The following is a 22,876-nucleotide window of genomic DNA, read 5'->3' on the forward strand; positions in this document are numbered from 1 at the left end:
GTAATACTTGTGCTTCCACAAAAGTATGCTATATTTTAATGGATCTTTTAAGTTGAAAGTAATACTAGTAGTTAAACATGTACTGAATACAATTTGAAAATTGTTAACTTTTGCAAAATTTAGTGTCTGTGCTGTTTAGAATGAAGGTGGTTTTTGTACAGCTGTGAAGAAAAGGATTTTGGGGTTTTTTTGGAGAAAAAGCAATATTTTGAAAATAGTCCCTTTTTCCACGAAATTGATGACTGGGGAAAGAATAAACATTACCATAGCAAGGCAAGTGTAAGGAGTATACTTAGAATGTATAACTGCAGAGTTTTGACTAGGTCCTTGCAGTGGAGTTAATAATAGTGAAAATATGTCAGGGCAATTACTTGAGTAGATTGATCTGTTTGCACGACTAAGAGGAGGTAGACAGAGCCCATTTGTCCCAGTTCTTTGCAGAAATCTAGATAGGTATCAAAATTTTGTTTCAGGCTTTCATGCCTTTACCCAGCAGAATCAGCCTCTTCGGACATCTGGAAGAGGGAGATGCTCTGTGGGCTGGAGAAAGGGGAGGTGAAGTAGGAAAGTCAAATGAATCTGTGATTGAGTTGTTTGGGTTTTTTTAACATTGTGTTTATTTGTGAAAGTTATTATATTTCTATCAGGTTTTCAGTGGAACTGAAGAGCCATAGAAGGGTCTCGCCGTACGGACTTCTGTCTGCTGCTGTCAGAAAGGGTGGTGGACACCAGGTGTCCCTGGCCCCAGTGACGGGACTCCCACTGCTGCTGGGCAGGTGCAGCGGTGATGTCCCGGCGGGGTGTAGCTTGTACCGAATGTACCCAACACCGCCAGCCCCGCTTCCCACGGCCGGACTAGCCCCGCTCCTTCCGCCCGCACCCAGCTGAGGCCTCCGGGAGGATTAAATCGCCTCTCTGCAAGTGTAGCGTTCTCTATTTTTATTTCCTAACGGCTGGCGGTAATTACTTTCTCACTTCCTCCACCTCCTCCCGCTCTCCAGCGGCTCGAGCTGTTTAAATGCCTGCACCGAGGGGGCGGCTGCTGCCTGCGGGTCGGTACGACCGGCGCCCCGCACCGCGGGGCTCTCAGCGGGGCAGGCACACCACGGTGCCGGGAGCTGCCGGCAGGGGCGGTCAGGTGAGGTGTCTCCGCGGTGCTCGCGGGGCCGGGTCGGGGCCGGGCGCGGCGCTTTGTCCGCCGCGGCTCCCCCGCCCCGCGGCCCGGCCGCGGCTCCGCCAGGAGCGGCCCATTGGCTGCGCAGCCGGTAACGTGACACGGGCGGCGGGCGGGGCCGCGCCCGAGACGCGCCGGTTGGAGCCGGTGCCTCGCGCTGCGCCGGCGGCTGCCGCGCGGACTGAGCGAGCGCGCGGAGCCGGCAGTGAGGGAGGGCCGCTCCCACCGCTCCCACCGGCACGGGCGGGCCGGCCGGCACGGGCAGTGGTAGCGGCAGCAGCAGCAGCAGCAGCGGCGGCGGCAACGACGACGACGACGACGGCAGGTAAGGGAGGGGCGGCTGCAGCTGACAGGTGCCCCGCGCCCCCGGCGTGGGAGGGACGGAAGGAGGGGGAGCAGCGCGGAGCGGGGCTTTCCGAACGCGGCTGGCTCTCGCCGCCCCCCGGTTTTGCCGGGGCTGCCTCTCCGCCGGCGGAGCAGGATGGCGCTGCCGTCCCGCGGGGCGCCCGGCGCTGCCCGCCCGCTGTCCCGGTGAGCCTGCGCGGCGGCCGCCCCTTCCCCGGCCGCGGGGCCGCTCACCTGGCGCGGCCGCGGGGCTGCCGGGCCGGGGGGCGCGGAGCGGGGCTGTGCCTGCCCCGGGCCCGCGGGCGGGGCTCGGCACAAAACCGCTCTCTGGTTTGCGTAACCGGTAACTGCGTGTCCTCGGGTGACCCGGGCGCTACAGGTCGCCTGGGGCCGCCTCCCTCCACCCCGGGGTCGCCCCGCAGCTGCCGCCCTTCGGCCCCGGGTGTGGCGGTGGCACCTGCCCTGGGGAAAGGGGCAGGCGGGTGTCAAGTCCCAGCCTCCCCGGAAGGGAGAGAAGAGTTAAACTCAGTGTTGAGGCCTGGCAGTTCTGCGTGTCGAACAAGAAACCGTCCTCTTTTTTGTTCTCTTCCTTTCCTCTGTCTGGCCAATGCATTTCTCATGCTCAGGAAGTCAGTGATCTTGTAGCAGCCCTTGCTTCTGCTTGCACCCTGGCTGAGTTGTCCTGGAGACACCAGGCTTGCTTTGGGCCCATCTGGTCAGTGGTGAAACTGAGGCACCTTCCTGGCTCCGGTTCAGAATTTGTCCATAGTGAATGCTGCAATGGACCAGTTCTGTAGGATTGATTAAAGGTGACTTCCCTAAAGCTAATTGTATATTAAGAGTGTAATTAATTATGTGATAAGGTAAACTGTTTGAATTGGCCTATAGTGTGGTCATTTAAAAGCATACCTTTGAGGTAGTCCTAGAATAAGCTAGGAGCTGTGTGGCCGCTTGTGGTTTCAAGTATTTAAGCTGTATGTTCTGCTGACTCCCAGCTTTCCTTATCTGTTTGCTGAAGGGATAAATAAGGTGAGGCATCAGTTATTTCTAGTATCTCAGAATTTTTCCTTACGTACCTTCCTAGCAGGAAGGGCATCAGATCAGGGCTTAAGGGCTTATTGATCTGTCTTATTTAATTTAAACTGTCAAGAAGGGGGCAAGAGCAAAGCCCATGAGGTTCAAGTAGTGAAATTTTAAAGTACTTGTAGAACTTAAGTATTGTCTAACTGTGTGTTTTCTTTACTCTGTATAGCTCAGCTGACTGTGTGGGGAATAGAAGAGTTATCCTGAGTGACTTTTCTTCAGTATCTGTGGTGCTGAGCAGGGCAAAGGACATGAAATGCAATGAGAGCAGAAAAGAGAAAGACTGTAGTAGAGAACCAGTAGTTAGTATATGGGGTTTTTTTTAAGGGTTTTCCCCAGTGTTTAAAGCATTCTGTTGTAGCTAGATAACAAAATGTTTATCACAGAGTTTTACATTAGCATATGTTATTACATTCTAATGAATTTTACATTAGCATAATATAACTGACTTTCAGCTTCAATAGGATTCATGTAACTTCCAGAAATTTGCAATATTAACATGCTTGTTCCCTTACACTTTTGAGAGGAGCGAGTTGCTAGTCTGAGTTGTATTTTTCTTCCTTTTTCAGGAAAACAGGATTTTCATGGGGAGAAAAAGAAAATTGCCTTTTGTTTATAGCAGGTTACCAATTCAGCTGCTGTTCGAAGTTAATGAAAGCATGTTGAATAATTTTTAGGCAGGGACCAACAACGCTAAAGAAACATCCATCAGCATTTCAGCCTTGTAAAAGGAACTTGGTAGAGCAGTATATCACTGTTGAATAATTGTTTTTCTAAGGGGTTTCTGAAGGATGGTGGAGGGGGAAATCCTATGTTCCTTTAACTGCTGCTGTGCCTGATCTGCCTGATGTGCTACAGGTAGCAAAAGAGACTGTGGTACTAGTAATACTATTTAAGCTTACAATACCTACTGCTAAAGCCTTAAAGCTTAACTCAGCTAGGATTAGAAATGGATGTTTCATGTGACTAAGGGGATAAGGTGTGGTTTATATGGGTCTCTGTGCTGCCTATCTGTTTCACACTGCTGTGTGTATTCTGTGCACTAACCTGTGGGCTGTATTTATCCTTTCAGTAGGCATGCTTATAACAACTGTTCAGCTGTTGCCTTGCAAATAGTGTTGTTCTGCCAGTTGTTCTTGCAGTTACTCTTCCTAAAGATAAGTTAGCAGTCTGTGCTGTGGTTATGAAACTATTTGGTTCAGATACCATGGGTAGCCATGTAGAAGAGCGAGGAATGTAAAGTAGAATTAATATTCTAATGTTTAAATATGCTGTCTTTTTAATGTTTAAGTGGTATCGGTTATGTAATTCCAGTTAGAGTTTTACTGGACTTGGTTAGTGGGCTTCAGTTTATTGTAGTTATGCTTGGTTTTGGGGATTCTTTTCCCCAAGTGGTTTTTAGTGGGCTAACAAACAAATTCTGGATTTAATTTCTAACTAGTTGAAATCAAATTGTAATTCAGTATTGAACTAAAGTGTCATAACACTTATGAATAGTTTCCCCAGATATTTGATTTAAACTTACTGATATGAAAGGGCTGTACTTTAAGGAAGGCAGATGATGCAGCTCTCAATAAAGTTGTTACAAATGCAATTTGAGCTATAGTGTTGACATACCCTCTTTTGGTGTACACCCAAGAGAATTCTAGTGTCTTTCAACATCAGAAGCGAATTGTGGAGAAAACTTGTAATGGAGTATTTTCAATTTAATGCTCATCAGTGCCATTCTGTTTCAAAATAATGTTGTTTACACACCTTGAAATAAATAATGTGAGTGCATTTTCATCATAAGGGCTCAGCTTCTAAGTATGTTCCAATATTGTAAACTGGAATGCAATTTATTCTACTGGAATTGAGAATTTAGTTGACTGTGAGAAACCGAAGGATTGACAATGCCAGTAAGGGGGGCAGTGATACCAATAAGAATATGGTAGTAACACAGTCTGGTTGCTGCTAATTGTTACAAACACTTTGTTTCTTTGGGTGATAATAGTTTGAGTTGTGATTTTAGTTTAATGGAAGCAATGTTTCAGTTTTGTGGCACAGCAGCTATAAATCTATGGTCATTTAGTTTACTCAGGCTTAATTAAAGTGACATTGATTTTAGAGCTCTTACTTCAAACCCCAGAAAATGTAACCCTTTATTTCCCAAACATTATTGCCTTAGTTTTGGGGGAAAATATCACTAATCTGTGAGCGTTCAGGTTGTTTCACTATTTTTTTTCACTATTTTTCACATTTATTTCACTATTTTTTGTTAACTAAAGTTCATTTGCATCCAAATGTAAAGGTCTACTGATCTGAAATTGAGGAATTGCACATTTAGATTTTAATGCTAAAATATTTGTCCTTTAAACTAATTTTCCATCTGAATCAAAACAATCTTGATGTGCATTTGTTGTGTAATCCAAAATATTTGAAGAAGGGAGGGAACTTCAACATTTTAAACTAAAAACTCTCTGTTTCTAGGCTGTGTTTAAATTATTTACAAGATAAACTGTCATTTCAAACCCATACCAGTGCAAGTGTGAAAATGATTATTACTTTGCCCGTGCCTTTGCAGTACAGGAAAACTGTTTTCCAAGTAAATACTTTTTATTAAACAGTAATGTTGTTTAAATACTGACTGTGGTGACTCTGACTCAAAGTTAGGAATTAAGTAAGCAAAATATTGCTTAATTGAAGTGAGATGGGATATGTCAATACTCAAGTGCTTTACTGAAGAGGAGTTAAAAGTAGTGTCTGCTTTGCTTCAAAGTATTATTCAGTTTCTTACAAGTATGGGGTTAGAGGGTTTTTACTTCAAAGTTCTTAATTGATTCAGTTGATGATAAAACCTTGACTCTTGTTTTTGAAGTTATTAAACTTGGCTTCATACCAAAAAGTGTTTTTCTTGTAGTACTGCTGCCTGAAAAACCTTACCTGCTGTTCGGTCTCCTTGGACAGCCTACTCAAAAAAGGAAATTCTGCACAGTAAAGGGCTGTTGCACAGCATACTTGGTCTTGATGGAAGTACACAGGGTGAACATAGACCCTAAACTAACTTTGTGTTTGTTCAGGAGACAAAGAAGGATTACTGTGGATTTACTGTAGAATTCAAGTCTGATCACTTGTTTGCGGTTCTGAAACTTAGCATTGTCCCTGGGAGATGCTTCTGATAAGCACAGCACTGCTTTTGGCTCTCCGGATCCCATGGGGATGTGCAGCTCTCAAACTGTAGAGTTGTGTTTAGGTGTTGGTATATAATTTGTGCATAGCTATCACACAGTATGTGCAATGTGAAATTTGTCTTTCAGTCCTTTCATTTTATCAAATGTCAAATCCAAACTCTCCTGAAATGGAAATGGAATAGAGTTTTACCAATCCTCCAGCAGAATGCAAGCTGGCTGCATAATCACCTCAACCTCTTAAGTATCTTCCTATTCGTATTACTCTGCATTATGTATTTATTAATTGGATAAAGTAACCAGATACCTCTTCTTTTCTTTCCTTTGTTTAGTATGGCCTGTGACCTCTCTCCTTTTCTGTGAACTGCTTGTAACTTTTGTGAAATTACCAGCTTTGTTTTAGCTGATATAGTGTGGAGTCACTCGGGAAGGGTTTGTTTTTTTTTCTGTAACCTAGATTCAATCTCTTACACTCCACTTGTTTAGAAAACCATTTAATTTATCAATGAAATGCACCTACTTGGTCTGGCTAGCTCTGTTTAATTTTTACAAGTTGAGCACCAGATTTTTTGAAAGGAAGAAAAAAAAGCTGTGAATTTGTAACTGGATTTCTTCGTTTCTTTAAATATGTATGAAGTTCTTGTTTATATTTTTGTTAGATCTGTCATACCATTAACCTATCTTGGAAGATGTTGATGAATTAAGTACATTGCTGTGAATTAAGCACATTACATCACAAATCCATTAGCATTTCATTAAAAAAAGGTAGGCTTGCGTACAAGGAGATAACTGATAAACGCTTTGAATGTGCTTGGCTTCAACATTATTTATACAAAAATTCTCTTGTACTGCTTAGGTGCTGGTTCTGCTTGTGTCCCTTTTTTTGAGACTTTCTGTTGCATTAATATGTGTACTTCCTTATGGACTATCTAATGCCAGGCTTAAAAATACAATTCTTTAGGCTCTTAGAATCACAGAATGGTTGGGGTTGAAGGGATCTCTCAACATCACCTGCTCTGAGCCCTGCTGAAGGAGCTTCACCCAGAGCAGGTTGCACAGTGTATAGATACTTTAGAGTAGTAGGAATACATGCCCCTCTCCTACGTCTTATTTAATACCGAAGGTTTTGTTTACTTGAAAGTGTTAGGGGACCAAAAAAAGGGGAAAGGGGGCTGACAGAGAAGATAATGCTTTACTTTACATACTGACTTCTTTGTGTTGAAAAGGAGTGAGATGTGATCAGACTGTGTGGTGTCACATAATGGATATTTGGGACTTGTTCTTTGTTTCAGGGTTTTGGATCCCTGTTATTACTTCATGAGAAATTCAGAACTGACATTCTGGAAGAAAATCTATATGGTTTGTTTTGCACTGAAAGGTGCTGGTCCCTGATAATCTCAGTAAGAAAGATACTCAGACACTGTACAGTATAATTAGAAATGTTTTTTATTGGGTTTGACACTATAAAGAAGGAGAATAGTATAGATAATCTTGCATCTGTTTATACTGGGAACACAGACTGTGTATCATCGATTGAGCCTTTAATCCTTGTGGAGCATATTGTGCAGACTCTGCCTGTGGACAGGGTTACCTCAGTTTGATCAGTCAACCCATTATAGAATTTTGTTACAAGTAAACAACTCTGTGCATCATTTCTACTGTTAACGAAGAAGGACATTCACAGGAGAACTACTTGCAGTAATCCCAGGTACCAAGTGGGAGCTTACCTGCAGACTTCTTGTGATGTGGCCAAATTAATCCTGTGGACAAAAGATCTACATAGCATAGGTTTGAACCTGTTAACTGCCCAGAGTGGATCACTAACACCTCAGTGTGCCATGGTCTTCCAGTCAGAACCACTACAATTCATTATACTTTTTTCTTTTTAAAACCTTATGGAATTCTTTCCAATAACTAAAATTGTTAATGAGGTTTGCTATGTTTTTGTAGGAATTGCCAAGGAGACTCATGATAGAGCTCTTTTTTAGCAGGCAATACCAATGTGGAGTTTTGGCAATCTTCTTATAATTTCCTTTTTAAAATGGAATATGTGAAATGTACAACTGCTTGAAGAAATGTAAATTAATGGAGCAAATAAAAAGAGTGCTAGAGTTTCCAGTGAGAACACAAGTAAGTTAAATTATTTGTCAAATATTAGGATGAAACAAGATATGTCTCTATTGTATGACCAATACAAAGCGCTCTCTTCTAAACAGATGCTTGTCTTGATGTTTATTGTAGTCAGTATTTTAGATGCTAAGAGGTCTCTTTTTTCAATGCATGTTTGAGTTTGAAAACTGTACAGCTTTAGTGTCTCAGTATTAACTATTGCTTACTAGAAATGTTCAGATTTGATTCAGAGTCTGGGTTCTGCTTGGTTTGGGGATCTGAGAAAGCACCGTGGCTATAAATGGAGTGATACATTCTGGGCAAGTAGACAGCTCGCTCTAAAAGCGATCGGTCACGTCGATGCAATTACATGCAAAACAAAGCTGGTCTACCTTTCATTTTACTGTAGGTTTTTTACCATTGGATGGCTTACCTGTTTAATTGGGAAACATACTTGTTCAGAAACTTTGGTTTCTACCTGCTTGTCAGTTTTTCTACATTTTGGTTTTCAGAGTTTTTTGTGTAAACTGTTTTTCTCACCTACCGTCTATTTGGTTGTAAACTTTGGTTTAAACAATCTCTTTCTCGCTAGTACAGGCCTTTCTAGGAGCATAGGTTGTGACCTATTTCGACTACAACACAGTCCTTAGCACTTTGGACTTAACTTGAGGAGAGGGCTGGAGAAAGTCCTTTTACTAGTCAAAGTATTTATATGTGAATTTGTATTTGAAATTTCTCTACAGGAGAGACTAGTATTAAATAAAAAGCACATTTAACTTTTGAATACATATCTTATAATGGAACTTCATTACAGAGTTAAATCTTCAAAGTAGTTGACTTGTTTTTTTCCCTCCCATCTGCTATTCAGAGTTAAACTCAAGTAACTTCATGCACTTGGGCTGACCTAACTGATACGATTCATTATCATGTGGCCTACAGGTGTGTGATTTTAACTACCTAGGCAACTGGAATGTTTGAAGATGATCCATCTCCCCAGTGAGTGTTTGACCAGTGACATATTTTACAACCAAAGTTCACCTCTTTACTGGGTTGCCTTGAATAGAGAAAAGGCTCAATACTTGGCTATCAATGATATTTAGTGAGAACTTAATATGGCTCAAGGAAGACAATGGTCTTTTCTGGAGTGCTGCAGGCATAGGATGGAAATGCATAATGTAATGTAGCTAATCTTGCGCAGTGAGACATGAAGAGTAAATCTTGTGCTTTTAAAGCAAATCAAATTGGAATAAAGCATAATTTAGATTATACTGCAGAATAAAGAATTTTTTTTCTTGCAGTAAGTGTACCAGAGAGAGAAAGGAAGTAATAAAATAAAGATGTGTACTCTGAGTTCAGGTGAAGCTGCCTTTAAGCTGTGTTTTTTTTGCCTGAGGCCTTTTGTATTGAACCTGGGATGTTCAAACTTTTAGGTAGTTGAGGAAAATGAAATACACTTGCCGTATTGGACTCCTATTTTTCTCAGCTTGATGGAGGCATGGTAGTGGTAGGGATGGGTAGTAGTTGCTTGATTTTGCCAGATTTTTTTATCAGGGTATGTACTCTGAAGCAGTAGCAGAGAAGAGTAAGCCTGGTAAAGTAAAAATGTAAGTGTAGCCTAACTTAATAAATTTTAAACTATGTTTACAATTTTTTCCCCAGGAATTATTTGGCTATATAGTCTTATGTAAGCCTTCTCCAGAGAGCAAGGACTGCTTCTTAAATAGCATAAAGTTTTGCTATTACTGTTCTACACCTTATGTTCCTGTCTTGAGAGTGAGAGTGTTTAAGAAAGGCAAGACATCTAGTTAGTCCAGGTACAGATGGTTGAGATTGTCTGTGGTGGTAATTACAGTCTCTGAGTGTTTGGAAGGACTTTGGGTCTTGATTATTTGAGAGGTTGATATGGCAAACTTGTAATAGTGTTAGTGCCATTGTGAACATCTGGTGCTTGAGGAATATGCTGGTTAATATAGTGTTGGAATGTCTTTGGGCTTATTTTAAATACAAAAGGATAATCACTTATACATGTTTAATTATCACCTGTGACCTTCTTCAGAAGGAACTGGAAAGAAGCTTTCTCTAATCTTGTCTGTATGTTCCGCATTCAGTGGAATACAGATTCAAAAACACAATCCCCATCAAAAAGGTCCTACAGCTGAATCTGCTGTAGGTCACACAGGTGACCAAAGTACAGATTCTGAAGAACCATGTATCAAATGCAGTGTTTGAATTCAGTAGTCTACTGCTTAAAAAAGGGAGAGGCAGTTACCTGAATGCTTCTGCTAAAAGCAAGTATGACGGTATCATTCTTTATGAAGTTCAGACTTGCACCAGAACTCTTGCAGTACCTGGCTGTTTGTTTTCAGAGAATGCCTGAGAAAGGAAACAGTAGCACACCAATAGAAGCGTAAGGTTTTGCCAGGAAAGATCTGTGTTGAGTAATGAGTGAGTGTATGGGTAGAGTTTGTTTTTTTTTCCTTTGGGAATTTTCGTGAGGGCTTATTTGCAAGTGGAGGCTCAGGCTGTGCATGTGAAACCATAAGCAGGAACTCGGCATCCCATAGAGCAGTCCCAAAGCTGCCTGTGAAGCAAAACTGATTGTGTGTTTAGTTTATTATTGAACTTAATTTTCCATCTGAAACTTTGGAAACTAGCTAGAAGCTAAGTTGGTACTGTAGTTCAGGAATCACTTCTGATAGAAAATTGATAGAACAAACGTTTGCTAAAAATGTCAGCATCTCCTTCTCAAGAAGTTGAGAAGCAACTACTTGAGTCTTAAGAGATAGGCTGAAAACTTGGTGGCTGTGTTTCTTTGAGGGAGAGGGGGAAAAAGCAAGATAGAGGTGCCACAGGAATACCTCTCAGGGTATGTTTTAGTTGTGTAAATCTCCTTTGATTAAATTAGTGTGTCAGAAACACCAGTTGAATACCCTTTGGGGAGGACAAGCAAGGCAGATACCTTTCTGCAGAGCCATCCCTAACTAAATGTGCCTAAAATTACGTAAGCAATGACCAAATGACAGAAATGCAATAATAAGTAACCTTTTGGCAGCTGGGGGTGGTGGTAGGTGTTTGATGCTTATAGATAGTGTTTTTCAAAATAACAGCCTTTTATTCGCATTCTGGGTATGTTTCTATTGATCAGATTTAATAAGTCTTGAAGTAACTAAAAATCGCCTAGATATTAGTGATCTTTATTACTTTATTTTTCTGGCCTGTGTCTCTGCACTGGTCTGGAGTAACTCTCCTGAAGTCATTATTTTGCCTGGGGCTAAACTTCACTCTCTCATCTTCTAAGAAAGATTGCCAATTGAATTAGGCCATTTTGAAAAGCTCTTATGGCTTTGATATGAGTTGAAAGCTGCTGGAGATGAGGTTTATCAAACCCATTACAGTTCAGCATTATTCCATTTGATTAGTCACTCTTGGCATACAGACAGGATTTGAAAGAAAAACATCTTTAGCAAAATTATCATTAATAATTTACATGTTTACATTACACTTGTATGTACTGTGTACACCTCCGATGGGAAGCTTTATTTCATATATATAGAATTGTAATGGATACACATGCTTCATTGGAAGGCTTCAAAAAGTAGCCATTCACTAGACCAGAATTCAAATATTTAAATACTTAGTGTTGTGACACTTGCTTTTTGCTAGAAAGTCTTGTAAAGCATTTCATAGAAACAGACCTCACAAAGTTACACAGGTCAGTCTCACTTTGAGTTCTCAATCTCTACAAAAAGTAAACTTTTTTTTTTTAGTATTATGTCATTGCTTGAAGGTGTACTGGGTGATGTGTATTTTCAAGTATATCAATATGGTTTTCACAGAAATGGCTTAAGTTTCGTTTTCTGTTTTCCTTTCTGTAACTTTTAGGGAAAATACTTTATCAAAGAGTTTTATTGTACTCTGAATTCTATCCTTTATACTGAATAGGTATGCCCTATTCCTCAAGAATGCTCCATTAAGCATTGAGTTATATAAAACACCTTCTTGAAACATTAGTATCTGCCCAAGTCCCTGATGAGGTTTACATGATTGTCAGGAAAAGAATAGTTCCCATCCTCATGCTAATTAGATCTCTTACACTTTTTTAAGCCAGTTCAGTGATAATTTTGACTTTTCAAATGTTTTTCGTTGTTGGAGTCCAAATATTTCATGATTTGATGACAGTTTATCTTCTCTCCAGGAGTGTATTGGGACCATCCAGTCTTCCTTCAGCTGCTTTCCCTTGAGTGGGCCTGGTAAGTTTTTACATTCTATTACAAGCAGCTTTGTCAATGCAAGAAGAGTTATTTTCAGTCATCCTTCCCCTTTCAAATGCGAATATGGAGTAAGAATAAGGTTCTACCTTAGTTCAGCTATTGTTTGACTTTTACAACAATTTATCACCTCTGTTTGGACTTGAAATGTACAGTACTAATACATTATGAACATGAGTCATCAGTGTGCCCAGGTAGCCAAGAAGGCCAATGGCATCCTGAGCTGTATCAGGATTAGTGTGGCCAGCAGGACCAGGCAGTGATTGTCCCCCTGTGCTCTGCACTCGTGAGGCTGCAAATCCCGTGTCCAGTTCTGGGCCCCTCACAACAAGGAAGACATTGAGGTGCTGGAGCATGTCCAGAGAAGGGCAGCGGAGCTGGGGAAGGGTCTGGAGCACAAGTCTTAGGAGGACCAGCTAAGGGAGCTGGGGGGCTCAGCCTGAAGAAGAGGGGGCTCAGGGGGGACCTTATCACTCTCTACAATTCTCTGAAAGGAGGCTGTAGTGAGATGGGGGTCGGTCTCCCAAGTAACAAGTTCATAGTTATTTGGAAAAAAACCCCATTACTTCCCAGTTGAAATAGGGCTAACTGTAGGCAGTTTCCTTGGGGGGGGTGGTGGTTTGTGTTGATGTGCAAAACTTTGACTTCACATTCTGCATGACCACATGAGTATGTACTGTTCCATTTTATGTAGCTGTAGCAATGCAGAGCTTAATGGGTCCACAATGAGGCAGCAGTTCTAATGAAAGCTGAAATGTTTGCTCTTTATTTAGTTTAAGCCACTAAAAATAAGTATATTAAATGTTTTCTCCATCCAGAATGAAGACAAATGTAAAGATGGCATGTCCAAGGAATTTTAAAAGGTGTAGACCTCCCGACTGAGCAGTGCTGTGTAATTTATTCTCTTTAATTAGTAAAGTAAGTATGAATCAAACCTATTCTTCTGGGGGTTAAATGTGACATTTTTATATATAGATTATAGTATTGAACAATAATAAATTGTGCTAGCTTAATTTTCATTCTGTCAATGTGCCTTAATTGTCTTGATGGGAGAAGATGGGGAATTATATATAAGAATATGTAATGCAAAATATTTTTGGAGAATTTTTTGGTTTTTTTTTTAATTGGTTATAATTATTTAATCTGGTAGAAAATTCTAGATTACAAGAGACATCATGTTAATGTATCACTCTGATTTTGGAATTCTTCGTAAATAAGAAATCACTTCTATTATTTAAGTTTAGGACGGTGGTGAAGGACTGCAAGTAATATATCAACCACTTCTTTAACTTATACCTGCTTGTTGCTTCTACTTGAACAGTACCCAAATGGTTGGCCCAAATGTATTTTCTCCTAATCTCTGATGCTAGTTTCACTGTTTTAAGTTTTTGTATTCCAAGTACCTTTCCTTAAAATAAATCCAAAAGATGATGGTTAGGATCAAGTGCCAGGAGTTCTTGGATCCTTTTGCTATGCTCTGGAGGCTAGGCCAAATATTTAAAACTCTGAAAACAGTAATAAGCTTATAGTGTTTAATGGTGAGATAAATTGTTTTTTACAATTCTCTGACAATGTCCTTTCTTTTTTTTCCTCTACCAGCTGCTGTTCTCTCACAGGTGAAAGTCATGATCACGCTAACAGACCTCAAATGTTTAGCAGATGCCCAGTCATCCTACCACATACTAAAACCATGGTGGGATGTCTTCTGGTATTACCTCACCATGATAATGCTGCTACTTGCTGTGCTCGCTGGGGCCCTCCAGCTTACTCAAACCAGAGTATTATGTTGTCTTCCTTGCAAGCTAGAATTTGACAATCATTGTGCTGTGCCTTGGGATTCAGTTAAAGCCAACCTTAACATGTCGGCTGGCTCTCCAGCACCAATAATCATCCCGCTTAAAATCCAGAATTATCTCCATCGGCAGCAGTATTCCTATATCGATGCAGTATGTTATGAGAGAGAGCTTCACTGGTTTGCCAAATTTTTTCCATACCTAGTGCTTTTGCATACCTTTATTTTTGCAGCTTGCAGTAATTTCTGGCTTTACTACCCTAGTACAAGTTCCAGGCTTGAGCACTTTGTAGCCGTTCTTCAGAAGTGTTTTGATTCTCCATGGACAACACGTGCCCTCTCAGAAACAGTTGCTGAGCACTCTGCGAGGAAGTTGCCAACAGCCAAATCAAAAACAGTGATTTCATCACCTGGGTGTTCAGGAGACATAGGGGCCAGCAGACAGTCCCTGCCATATTCACAACCTGGTTTGGAAACAACTGGAAGAGAAAATTCAAGTGTTCTTGACAAAAAAGAAGGGGAACAAGCTAAAGCTATATTTGAAAAAGTGAAGAAATTCAGAGTACATGCCGAAGAAAAGGATGTCGTATATACAGTGTATATGAAACAGATTATAGTGAAAGTCTTTGTAGTTGTCATAATAATAATTTATGTCCCCTACTATTTATCATTTATTACACTTGAAATTGATTGTGTAGTTAATGTTCAAGCCTTTACAGGCTACAAAAGGTACCAGTGTGTTTATTCGCTAGCAGAAATTTTTAAAGTTTTGGCTTCATTTTATGTTGTTTTAGTGATCTTCTATGGATTAACTTGTACTTACAGTTTGTGGTGGATGTTAAGAAGTTCACTTAAGCAATATTCTTTTGAGAAGCTGAGAGAGAAAAGTAATTACACTGATATACCTGATGTAAAGAATGACTTTGCATTTATTCTCCACTTGGCAGATCAGTATGATCCTCTTTATTCCCAACGATTCTCAATATTCCTGTCTGATTTGAGTGAAAATGAACTCAAACAGATAAATCTTAACAATGAATGGTCAGTGGAAAAACTGAAAAATAAACTAGTAAGAAATTCCCAAGATAAGACTGAACTTCACCTTTTCATGTTAAATGGTCTTCCAGACAGTGTCTTTGAACTGACAGAAATAGAAGTCCTAAGCCTGGAACTTATTCCTGAAGCCAAACTTCCTTCAGCTGTGACTCAGCTTGTCAATCTCAAAGAACTCAATGTTTATCATTCATCACTAACGATGGATTATCCAGCAGTCAGCTTTTTAGAGGAAAATCTGAAAACACTGCGCTTGAAATCTAGCGAGATGGGAAGAATTCCATTTTGGGTCTTTCATCTAAAAAACCTACAAGAATTGTGCTTAACAGGATATTTCATGCTAGATCATCACAACTCCATATACAATGAAGGCTTTCAGGGGCTAAAAAATCTGAGATCAATTCACTTGAAAAACAACCTTTCCCGTATACCTCAAGTGGTTACAGATCTTCTGCCTTCTTTACAACACTTGTGTATCAACAACGAGGGAAATAAACTGCTAGTGCTAAATAATCTGAAGAAGCTGGTAAACCTGAGAACCTTGGAATTAATCTGCTGTGATTTAGAGCGCATTCCCCATTCCATTTTTACACTAAACAATTTGCATGAAATTGACTTAAAAGAAAATAATCTCAGAACAGTGGAAGAAATAATTAGTTTTCAACATCTTAAGAACCTTTCTTGCTTAAAATTGTGGCACAACAGTATTTCATATGTCCCAGTGCAGATTGGTGCATTATCAAACCTGGAACAATTGTATCTAAATTATAATAATATTAAAAGTGTTCCGTTGCAGCTATTTCTTTGTAAAAAATTACACTATTTGGATCTTAGCTATAATAAGCTAACCTCCATCCCTGAAGAAATCGGTTTTCTGACCAATCTGCAGTACTTGGCTTTGACAAAGAACCACGTAAGTAGAACTTTGAATTACTACTCAAAAAAAAACAAAAAAACAAAAAAACCCCAAAAAACCCAATAAAACTTAACCTACTATTTCTTCTGGAACAGCTTCTGGCTCAAAATGATTTTGTGGTTATTCATGATTAAAGTAAACCCAGAAAGCTGAAAAAAGGGGGGGTGCTTGTTTAATTACTAAAACTTTGGTATCAGCAAAGCTCACATAATACTGAATAAGTACTATCCTGATCTGTAAGGGCTTTGATCCAGAGATAGTATAGGTTAGCGTGGCTGCAGAAACATATCTTCCCTTTCCCTGCAGCTGTCTATCCTATGTAGTATTTTAATGGAAGTGAACAATGGTAAACGTGAAACTGGAAGATGTAGTGAATCAACAGCTAGTTGATGAGCAACTCAGCTGTCCCATTGGGAAGAGGGAAATAGTTATGGTTGGTAACCTTATTAGCAGTGCTAAACTGTCTGGCTCATTAGTGTGGTGCTCAGGCTTGTGACTTCAGCCTTCTTTTGAGGTTTATAATTGTTTTGCTAGTGAGGTTGGGTTTGGAAGTTATATGTCAGTAGTGTGGAGCAAGACTCCTGCACTGCACAGATAACTGCTTGTACAGGTTTCACGACACAGGAGCTGCTACTGTCTCTCCACAGTCTGTGCTTGTCCTTCATTAAATGATCCTTAGGAGACAGTAGCCTTTTTATCTCCTCTGCCACTTGCACTCCTTTGCATGCACTTCTGTGCATGCACGCAGGTATGTGCTTCCCCGTCCATGCTTGTCTTGACTTCTGCCAGTAGCTTTGTTAACAGAACAGGTACAATAACACCATTGTAGTGCTCTCAAGCGCTTGATCATATAATGATAGAAGCATTACAGTCTTCCTTTTTTCTTATCCTTTCATAAACTAAGAGGATTTTTGACCCTAAAAATAAAAATGAGAAATGTCAAAACATGCAGCTGCGCGTAGGCTAACAACTTCTAATGTACTTTATTTTTGTTCTTCTCTTTCCTTTTTCTAGATTGAAATGCTGCCTGATGGATTATTTCAATGCAAAAAGCTGCAATTTCTTCTTCTGGGAAATAACAGTCTGATGAATTTGTCCCCTTTTGTGGGTCAGCTGCCGAATCTTGTTCAGTTAGAGCTCATTGGAAACTATCTTGAATCACTCCCTGCTGAACTGGAAGAATGTCAGTTCTTAAAGCGAAATAGTCTAATTGTAGAAGAAAGGTTGTTAAAAACACTTCCACCTCGTGTAAGAGAGCGTTTGCAGACATGCTCAGATAAGTCCTAAGTTTAAAATAAAACTGCATCATTGCATTCTACAAGTTTTTTGCTTAATATCTCTCTAAAGACCTGTATTGGTAGAGAGAAACAAAGGAGAGAGAACAATTTACAAATCAGTCTTAAATGCATTGAACTGAATTGATTGTATTGGAAAAGAAAAAATTATTTAGATTCAAACAAAAAATGCTTTTACAGGTAAACATGTTTGAAAAATTTGAAACATAAATTGTTGGTTAGGTTCTACTGATTGGAGTAATTCAGTTAAATGCTTAAGGTACTATTGAAATGGAAGAGTTGATTGCCTGGCTATTGTGAGAGTGTACATACTTTTTTCCTATGAGAATTTTTTCTGTTGATAGTGATGATTTTAAACAGTTTCATCTCCTGCCATATGAGGTCTAAGGACTGTCTGGAATTAGTTTCTAAATATGAACTCTTCACTAACTTAGAATGTATTAAATTAAGAGTTTAAACTATTTGAGCAGTTTAATTGCATGAGGTATACTGAAAGTAATTTTGCAACATAATTTTTAAAGCTTTTGACAAGTACTAAGTATTAATCTGATAATTGTGGAAGATGCTATTTGAATCTTGCTATTAAATACCTAGAACCAGTTTCAGCATTTTGTCTTAAAAATAGTAAATATAAAATAAATTGTTGCCTAGAAATTGGGAGGAATCAGAAGAATCTGAAATAACTGTTGTACTGATGTACCAGACAACCAGTCTTACATTACCGATCTTCAGAGGCAATGATGGTGAACAGAATGCAATATAGTTGCAAAGTTGTCTTCTGTATGTTGTGAGCATCCCAGGTGTTAGTGTAGTGTATGTTGCTGATTAATATTTTTATAACTTTTCATTACTGACTGCCTCAGTGCCGCTTCTCCACACCCAGTTAGTGGGGAGAGGATGAAGGAGGTTTGTATTAGATAGGGACAGAAAGACACAGTTAAAACAAACTAAATAATCACACAGCTTATAAGCACTTGGGAGGAAAAGACAGGAAGCATTATAAGCTGTGCCTCTCCTAGGGATGTAATAATTTCATAAATTACAGTGGTGGGATAAACTCTTATGCCATCCTTCATACGTGCAAAACTGGATGGAAATAAAATGGTTCCTGACTTCATTCTTCTGCTGTGCGCTGTTTTATTGTATTTGAAGTCTTAATTCTCATGATGTTTATCATGTTCACTATAAACATAAGTTATGCCCCTGGGGAAAATAATAGCATGCTTTCCAAAAACATATTTGAAAACTTTGCTTTTTAAAAACTTTAAAATAATACAGAATCTCAATTATAGGTTAAACAGATGATGCAATCTATGCTCTTAATGACTTTGTGTTCATGAGTGTGCTAACTATGCATTCCAGTTTGTAATAACAAATCATCACAGATAAAACTAGTTTTAGTACTACACCATTTTTAGTCATCTCTTGCTCCCATTCCACTGCCAGTTTGTGGAGTGTAAGATTTATTTCAAATGAAAATCCCCAAACAAGTCTGATCAACGTGGAAGTAGGCGATGTCTCTACAATAGCAGTGCAAGAGGTGCATGTTTAATCACTATACTGATGGCATTCCAAAGACCTTTGTAGTCAGAGCACTTTTCTTCTCAGGGAACCAAAACGTGGTAAAACTATTATTTTCTATGTAGTTTTAGAAATGTTTGGTGTAAACTGGTTTGTTGTGTTTATGTGCAGACCAGTGCTGCTGGAACAATCTTTCATAGTGTCTGTTTATAACTCCTTCAAACTCTGTCAACTAATTTTGAGTTGTATAATAGTCCCATAGGAATTTACATGGTTCACCAACAGAGCTAGTTGTGGTAGATGTGATTAAGCCAGAGTGCATTGATTTACAGCCCTGTGGCAAGACTTGTGTTAATAATTGCAATAGGCCTGTCTGGACTTTATAACTTAACATTAAAGAACACTTTATACCAGAATTTGACACGCAAGACTTGCAGTCTAGTAATTTTTAAAAGATTAAGCAAGCATTTTCTTTAAAGCTTTTTTTCTAGATAGGAAATCTGTGTTGAAAATGTAAAACAAGCAAGTACCTGACTTGGCCAATAGCTTCAACTTTTTAGCAGTGCATCTGCCCTTTTCCATAATCAACCAAACTGATGAAGGCAAATAATGATCTTAAACATGCATTTTACACTAGTTCTGTCAGGAGTGAAATAACAGAAATAACTTGGAGAAAGGTACTTCATTTCTAAAATGTGTAACCTCAAAGGATTTGAGGAAACACTCAGAAATGCATAAGAATAGTAACACTGCTTTATAGATTAAATGGCTTACATTTTTTGCAGACTTAAATATTGGTTCACTCTGTAGCCCCTCAAGAGGGCTACATTATTTTCGCTGCGTGTTTGAGTGTTTATAAAACACCCAGACAAAACCCAGAAAGTGTAAAGGCTATAATCTCTAGCCTTGCTTTCAAACCACAGTGTGCCTTTACTATCCATTTTGTACCGCAAAACCCAATCCAAGTGCTTAGAATTGAGGGTGGAGACAAATGTAACTCTGAATTTCTTGAATCCACTTCAGACATTACCTTAATATTCAAAATTTCTTCAAAATGAGGGGATTTTCAGGGAATCAATATATAAATTCACTGTCAAACTTTGTACAATAAGTATTGTTGGCATCTAGTCTTTGTATTAAAAATCACTTCCAATCAAAAAAGGCTTTTCAACTTGTTTGTGTTGTATTGTGTTTATGAACTTTGTATTGTGACCTTCGGTATCATGAACATTTTGTTAAAAATTAAATTTTTTTTTGCATTACAATTCTATGAACTGTTCTTTATTTTACATATGAGACATTGCATTTAATGCAAAGCTTAGAAGTCTGCTGCCAGCTATCTGTACCTATGTGCAACCAGGTCTGTCTTCCACAGGAGAGTGTGAAGATCATGAACAGCAGTGGGAAATAATATTATGCTCCATGTCAAAACAGTTTTCGTATTCTGGATTAGGAGAGAAGTTCTTGTGTTGACTTAGAACTAAGCTTCCATCTTAATTGTTGTTACAGAACCTTTTCCAAGTCTCCCACTCTAATTTTTGTGAGCTGGGTAAGTATCAAATGCAGCCTGGAATTGTACTGGGAGAAGTGGGTTAGCAATGATTCTCTTCCCAGCTTGGCACATACAGCTGTTATGTGGCTAAACTGCCATAAATGTTGCTGCTTGTAGTAAATCGTGAATGTATATAGGAGCAAATCCTGAAAGCAGGAGGCAGTGCACATCATGGTATGGATTGTTTCTAGGAAGGATTTTGCAGGACTTCAGGTATTTCTGGAGATCAGGAATTGATCAAGTTCTCTTGCTTCATTTGGCCTTGTCGGGCGGGCAAGTCTCTCGACTGTGCAAGCGTGGTAATGCATTTCCCAGAGGGAATGCGGAGACTGTGCAGTTCACCTGCTGTCAGGATGGAGCTGACAGGTGATGTAGGGAGAAGCAAGCAGCGATACTACAGTCCTATACACTTGCAGGATACATCAGTGTCTTAGGAATTGCTGTGTTTGGAGAAGTCTCCATCCTGGTGGTTCATGAAGAGCTTATGCCTAGTGGTTAGCGTGCAGGACTTTCACTGCTGCGACCACGGGTTCTAGTCCCCGGTCTCCTGGCCTGATGGAGGTCGTTAGCCCTGTGTGGCCATCCATCTATGAGAAGGACACTCTAAACAAACCTACGTCCTGAGGACCTCACTGCCATTGTCCAAGCTTGCTTGGCCCCGGCAGATGAACCTTAGGATTAAAGGGTGGGCTTAGTTCAGCGCAGGCTGTGTCTCACCTAAAAAATCCATTGCGCAGGCTGGAAAGGTAAAAAGACCTTTCCCCAAATCTTCGTTTGCGAAGATGGGCCATTATTGCTAGGACACGTAGGAGGGGAAAGTAGCAACCCACTCTGGGGCTGGAGTAGCTTCTGAAAGGGTTCAGGCATTAACTCCATCTAGTGTGTTTAGTAAATGAACCATTACGTCTGTTCTTGTTGCTTCTTTATGTTACCATTTGTGTGAATATCCATCCTCTTGTTGTCCAGCTTCTAATAACTTATTAGCTGTTATTATTTTGTACAAGTGTGCTCTCTGCTTGGCAGGAGCCAGCTAAAAGGCTTTAAGGTAGTACAGATATGCAAGCCATATGCATTTAACACATGGAGGGGTGGAAAATAGAGGATGAAAATGGGTCTACCTGCAGAGTGAGGGGAAAGGAATAATTGCTCAAAGTGACAGGAGAGATCTAAAAGATCATTATTACTACTTAGCCCAGCAAGGCTGTTGGGAAGTATTACTTGCTAGTAGGCAGCTATGACAGCATGGTGCTTAACACAGTGAGGTATTACTCTGTAGTGCTTGTGGGCCTGCTGTTAAACGGGTACATTTATTACTTGCTGTTGCTTTTTCCTGTTATAGAAATGCTAATTCTAAATTTACCACTACTGTTTATAAATCTTCATTATAAAACACTGAATAAAAGTTTCTTTTCTTTTCCCCTCCCTCTTACTTGCATCCCTATGTATTGTAGAACCAATACTCTTGTCAAAAGATATTGCAAAGCAACTAATGTGATTAGTATTTGAAAAGTGTGAAAGGATGAAAACCGTAGCAGGAGGTACGTGGAAAAGCCAGGCACTGCAATCTCATTGGCAGTGCAACATGAAAATCTCTTGAGCCAGGGTTCAGGCTTGATATAAGGGGAAAAGGAGGAACATAGCTCACTACTCTTCATTGAAAACATAGCTAACCTGCAAGTAAATAGTGAATTGATGGATCATTTTAAATTGGCCTTGCTCAGTAGCAAAACTGCATAAAATTGTGCATGAAACACTTTGGTGGGGTTTTTTTGAGCTAAGTTGTTCATTATAGCTAAAGGTGTTCATCATCATAAGGGAGGTCCCGATCCTCTGACCCCTGTGCCTTGGCCCTGTGGTCTAACCATTGTTTTGACTTTTGCTGGAGCTTATGCTGAGCTGATTCAATGCAAAAGCCTGGCAAAACACTATTTAGTGTACTAGTTTTCTGCTGGTTTAACAAGCTGAATTAGTTTGATACAGTCTGACAAGTACCCGAGTCAGTAGGAGAATGGGACAAAGATCAGTCTCCCTTATCATGACTGCTTAGGGTGTAAATTTGTATTTGCTTGCAAAGTAATTATCCTTGGTTTTGGTTTGTGGTTTTTTTTTTTATTGTAGTACATTATTAAACCAAATGGCCATGACTTCTTTACATGGGTTGTAATATATATGTATATAGCTACATATATGCACATACGTGGGTATTGAATCCAGATCTGGTATTAAACAGGCTTAGGATCAATACTAAATATATTTATCTAAAATAAAAATAAGTAGGAAGTGTAAGGATAGATCTAAAAAAAAATCTCTTCAAGAGCACATAAATAGCATGTCTTGAATTGTTGTTATCAGAAAACAGATATGCTCAGTTGCTGCAGCTGTGATGGTTGCCTGGACATTTAGGAATAGAAGGGAAACTAATCAGAGTTCCATGATGCATAACCCATGATAACTGGTGACTACGTGGGCTCATTAATCCCTAACACTGGCAGCTTTCCTCAGGTTGCCTGTTTTGTCTAGATTAGTGCTTTATTATGGAGCAGCGATAGCGGTTTCTGTGCTCCATAGAGAGTTTTCTGCTACTTAGGGATGACTCAGGTT

The 22,876-nt window shown here is 39.7% G+C and overlaps 1 protein-coding gene across 2 annotated transcripts; it reads left to right on the top strand.

Annotated features, from left to right (window-relative positions):
• The first annotated feature begins 1,350 nt into the window (after positions 1-1,350).
• On the top strand, positions 1,351-19,988 carry LRRC8B (leucine rich repeat containing 8 VRAC subunit B). Of its 2 annotated transcripts, none has more exons than XM_027694255.1 (5): positions 1,351-1,499; positions 12,074-12,128; positions 12,965-13,064; positions 13,746-15,921; positions 15,977-16,896. In XM_027694255.1, exons 4-5 carry the CDS (start codon positions 13,772-13,774, stop codon positions 15,978-15,980), a joined length of 2,154 nt encoding a protein of 717 aa, XP_027550056.1. In that variant the 5' UTR covers positions 1,351-1,499; positions 12,074-12,128; positions 12,965-13,064; positions 13,746-13,771; the 3' UTR covers positions 15,981-16,896. The 2 variants fall into 2 exon arrangements, with proteins under 2 accessions (XP_027550056.1, XP_027550055.1); XM_027694254.1 differs by lacking the exon at positions 15,977-16,896 and adding an exon at positions 16,922-19,988 and having other exon boundaries at positions 1,354-1,499; positions 13,746-15,904.
• Positions 19,989-22,876: the final 2,888 nt, after the last annotated feature.

The sequence above is a fragment of the Neopelma chrysocephalum genome, unplaced genomic scaffold (genome assembly GCF_003984885.1).
Source record: "Neopelma chrysocephalum unplaced genomic scaffold, ASM398488v2 Primary Assembly neopelma1_97, whole genome shotgun sequence".
In the NCBI taxonomy this organism is placed as follows: domain Eukaryota; kingdom Metazoa; phylum Chordata; class Aves; order Passeriformes; family Pipridae; genus Neopelma; species Neopelma chrysocephalum.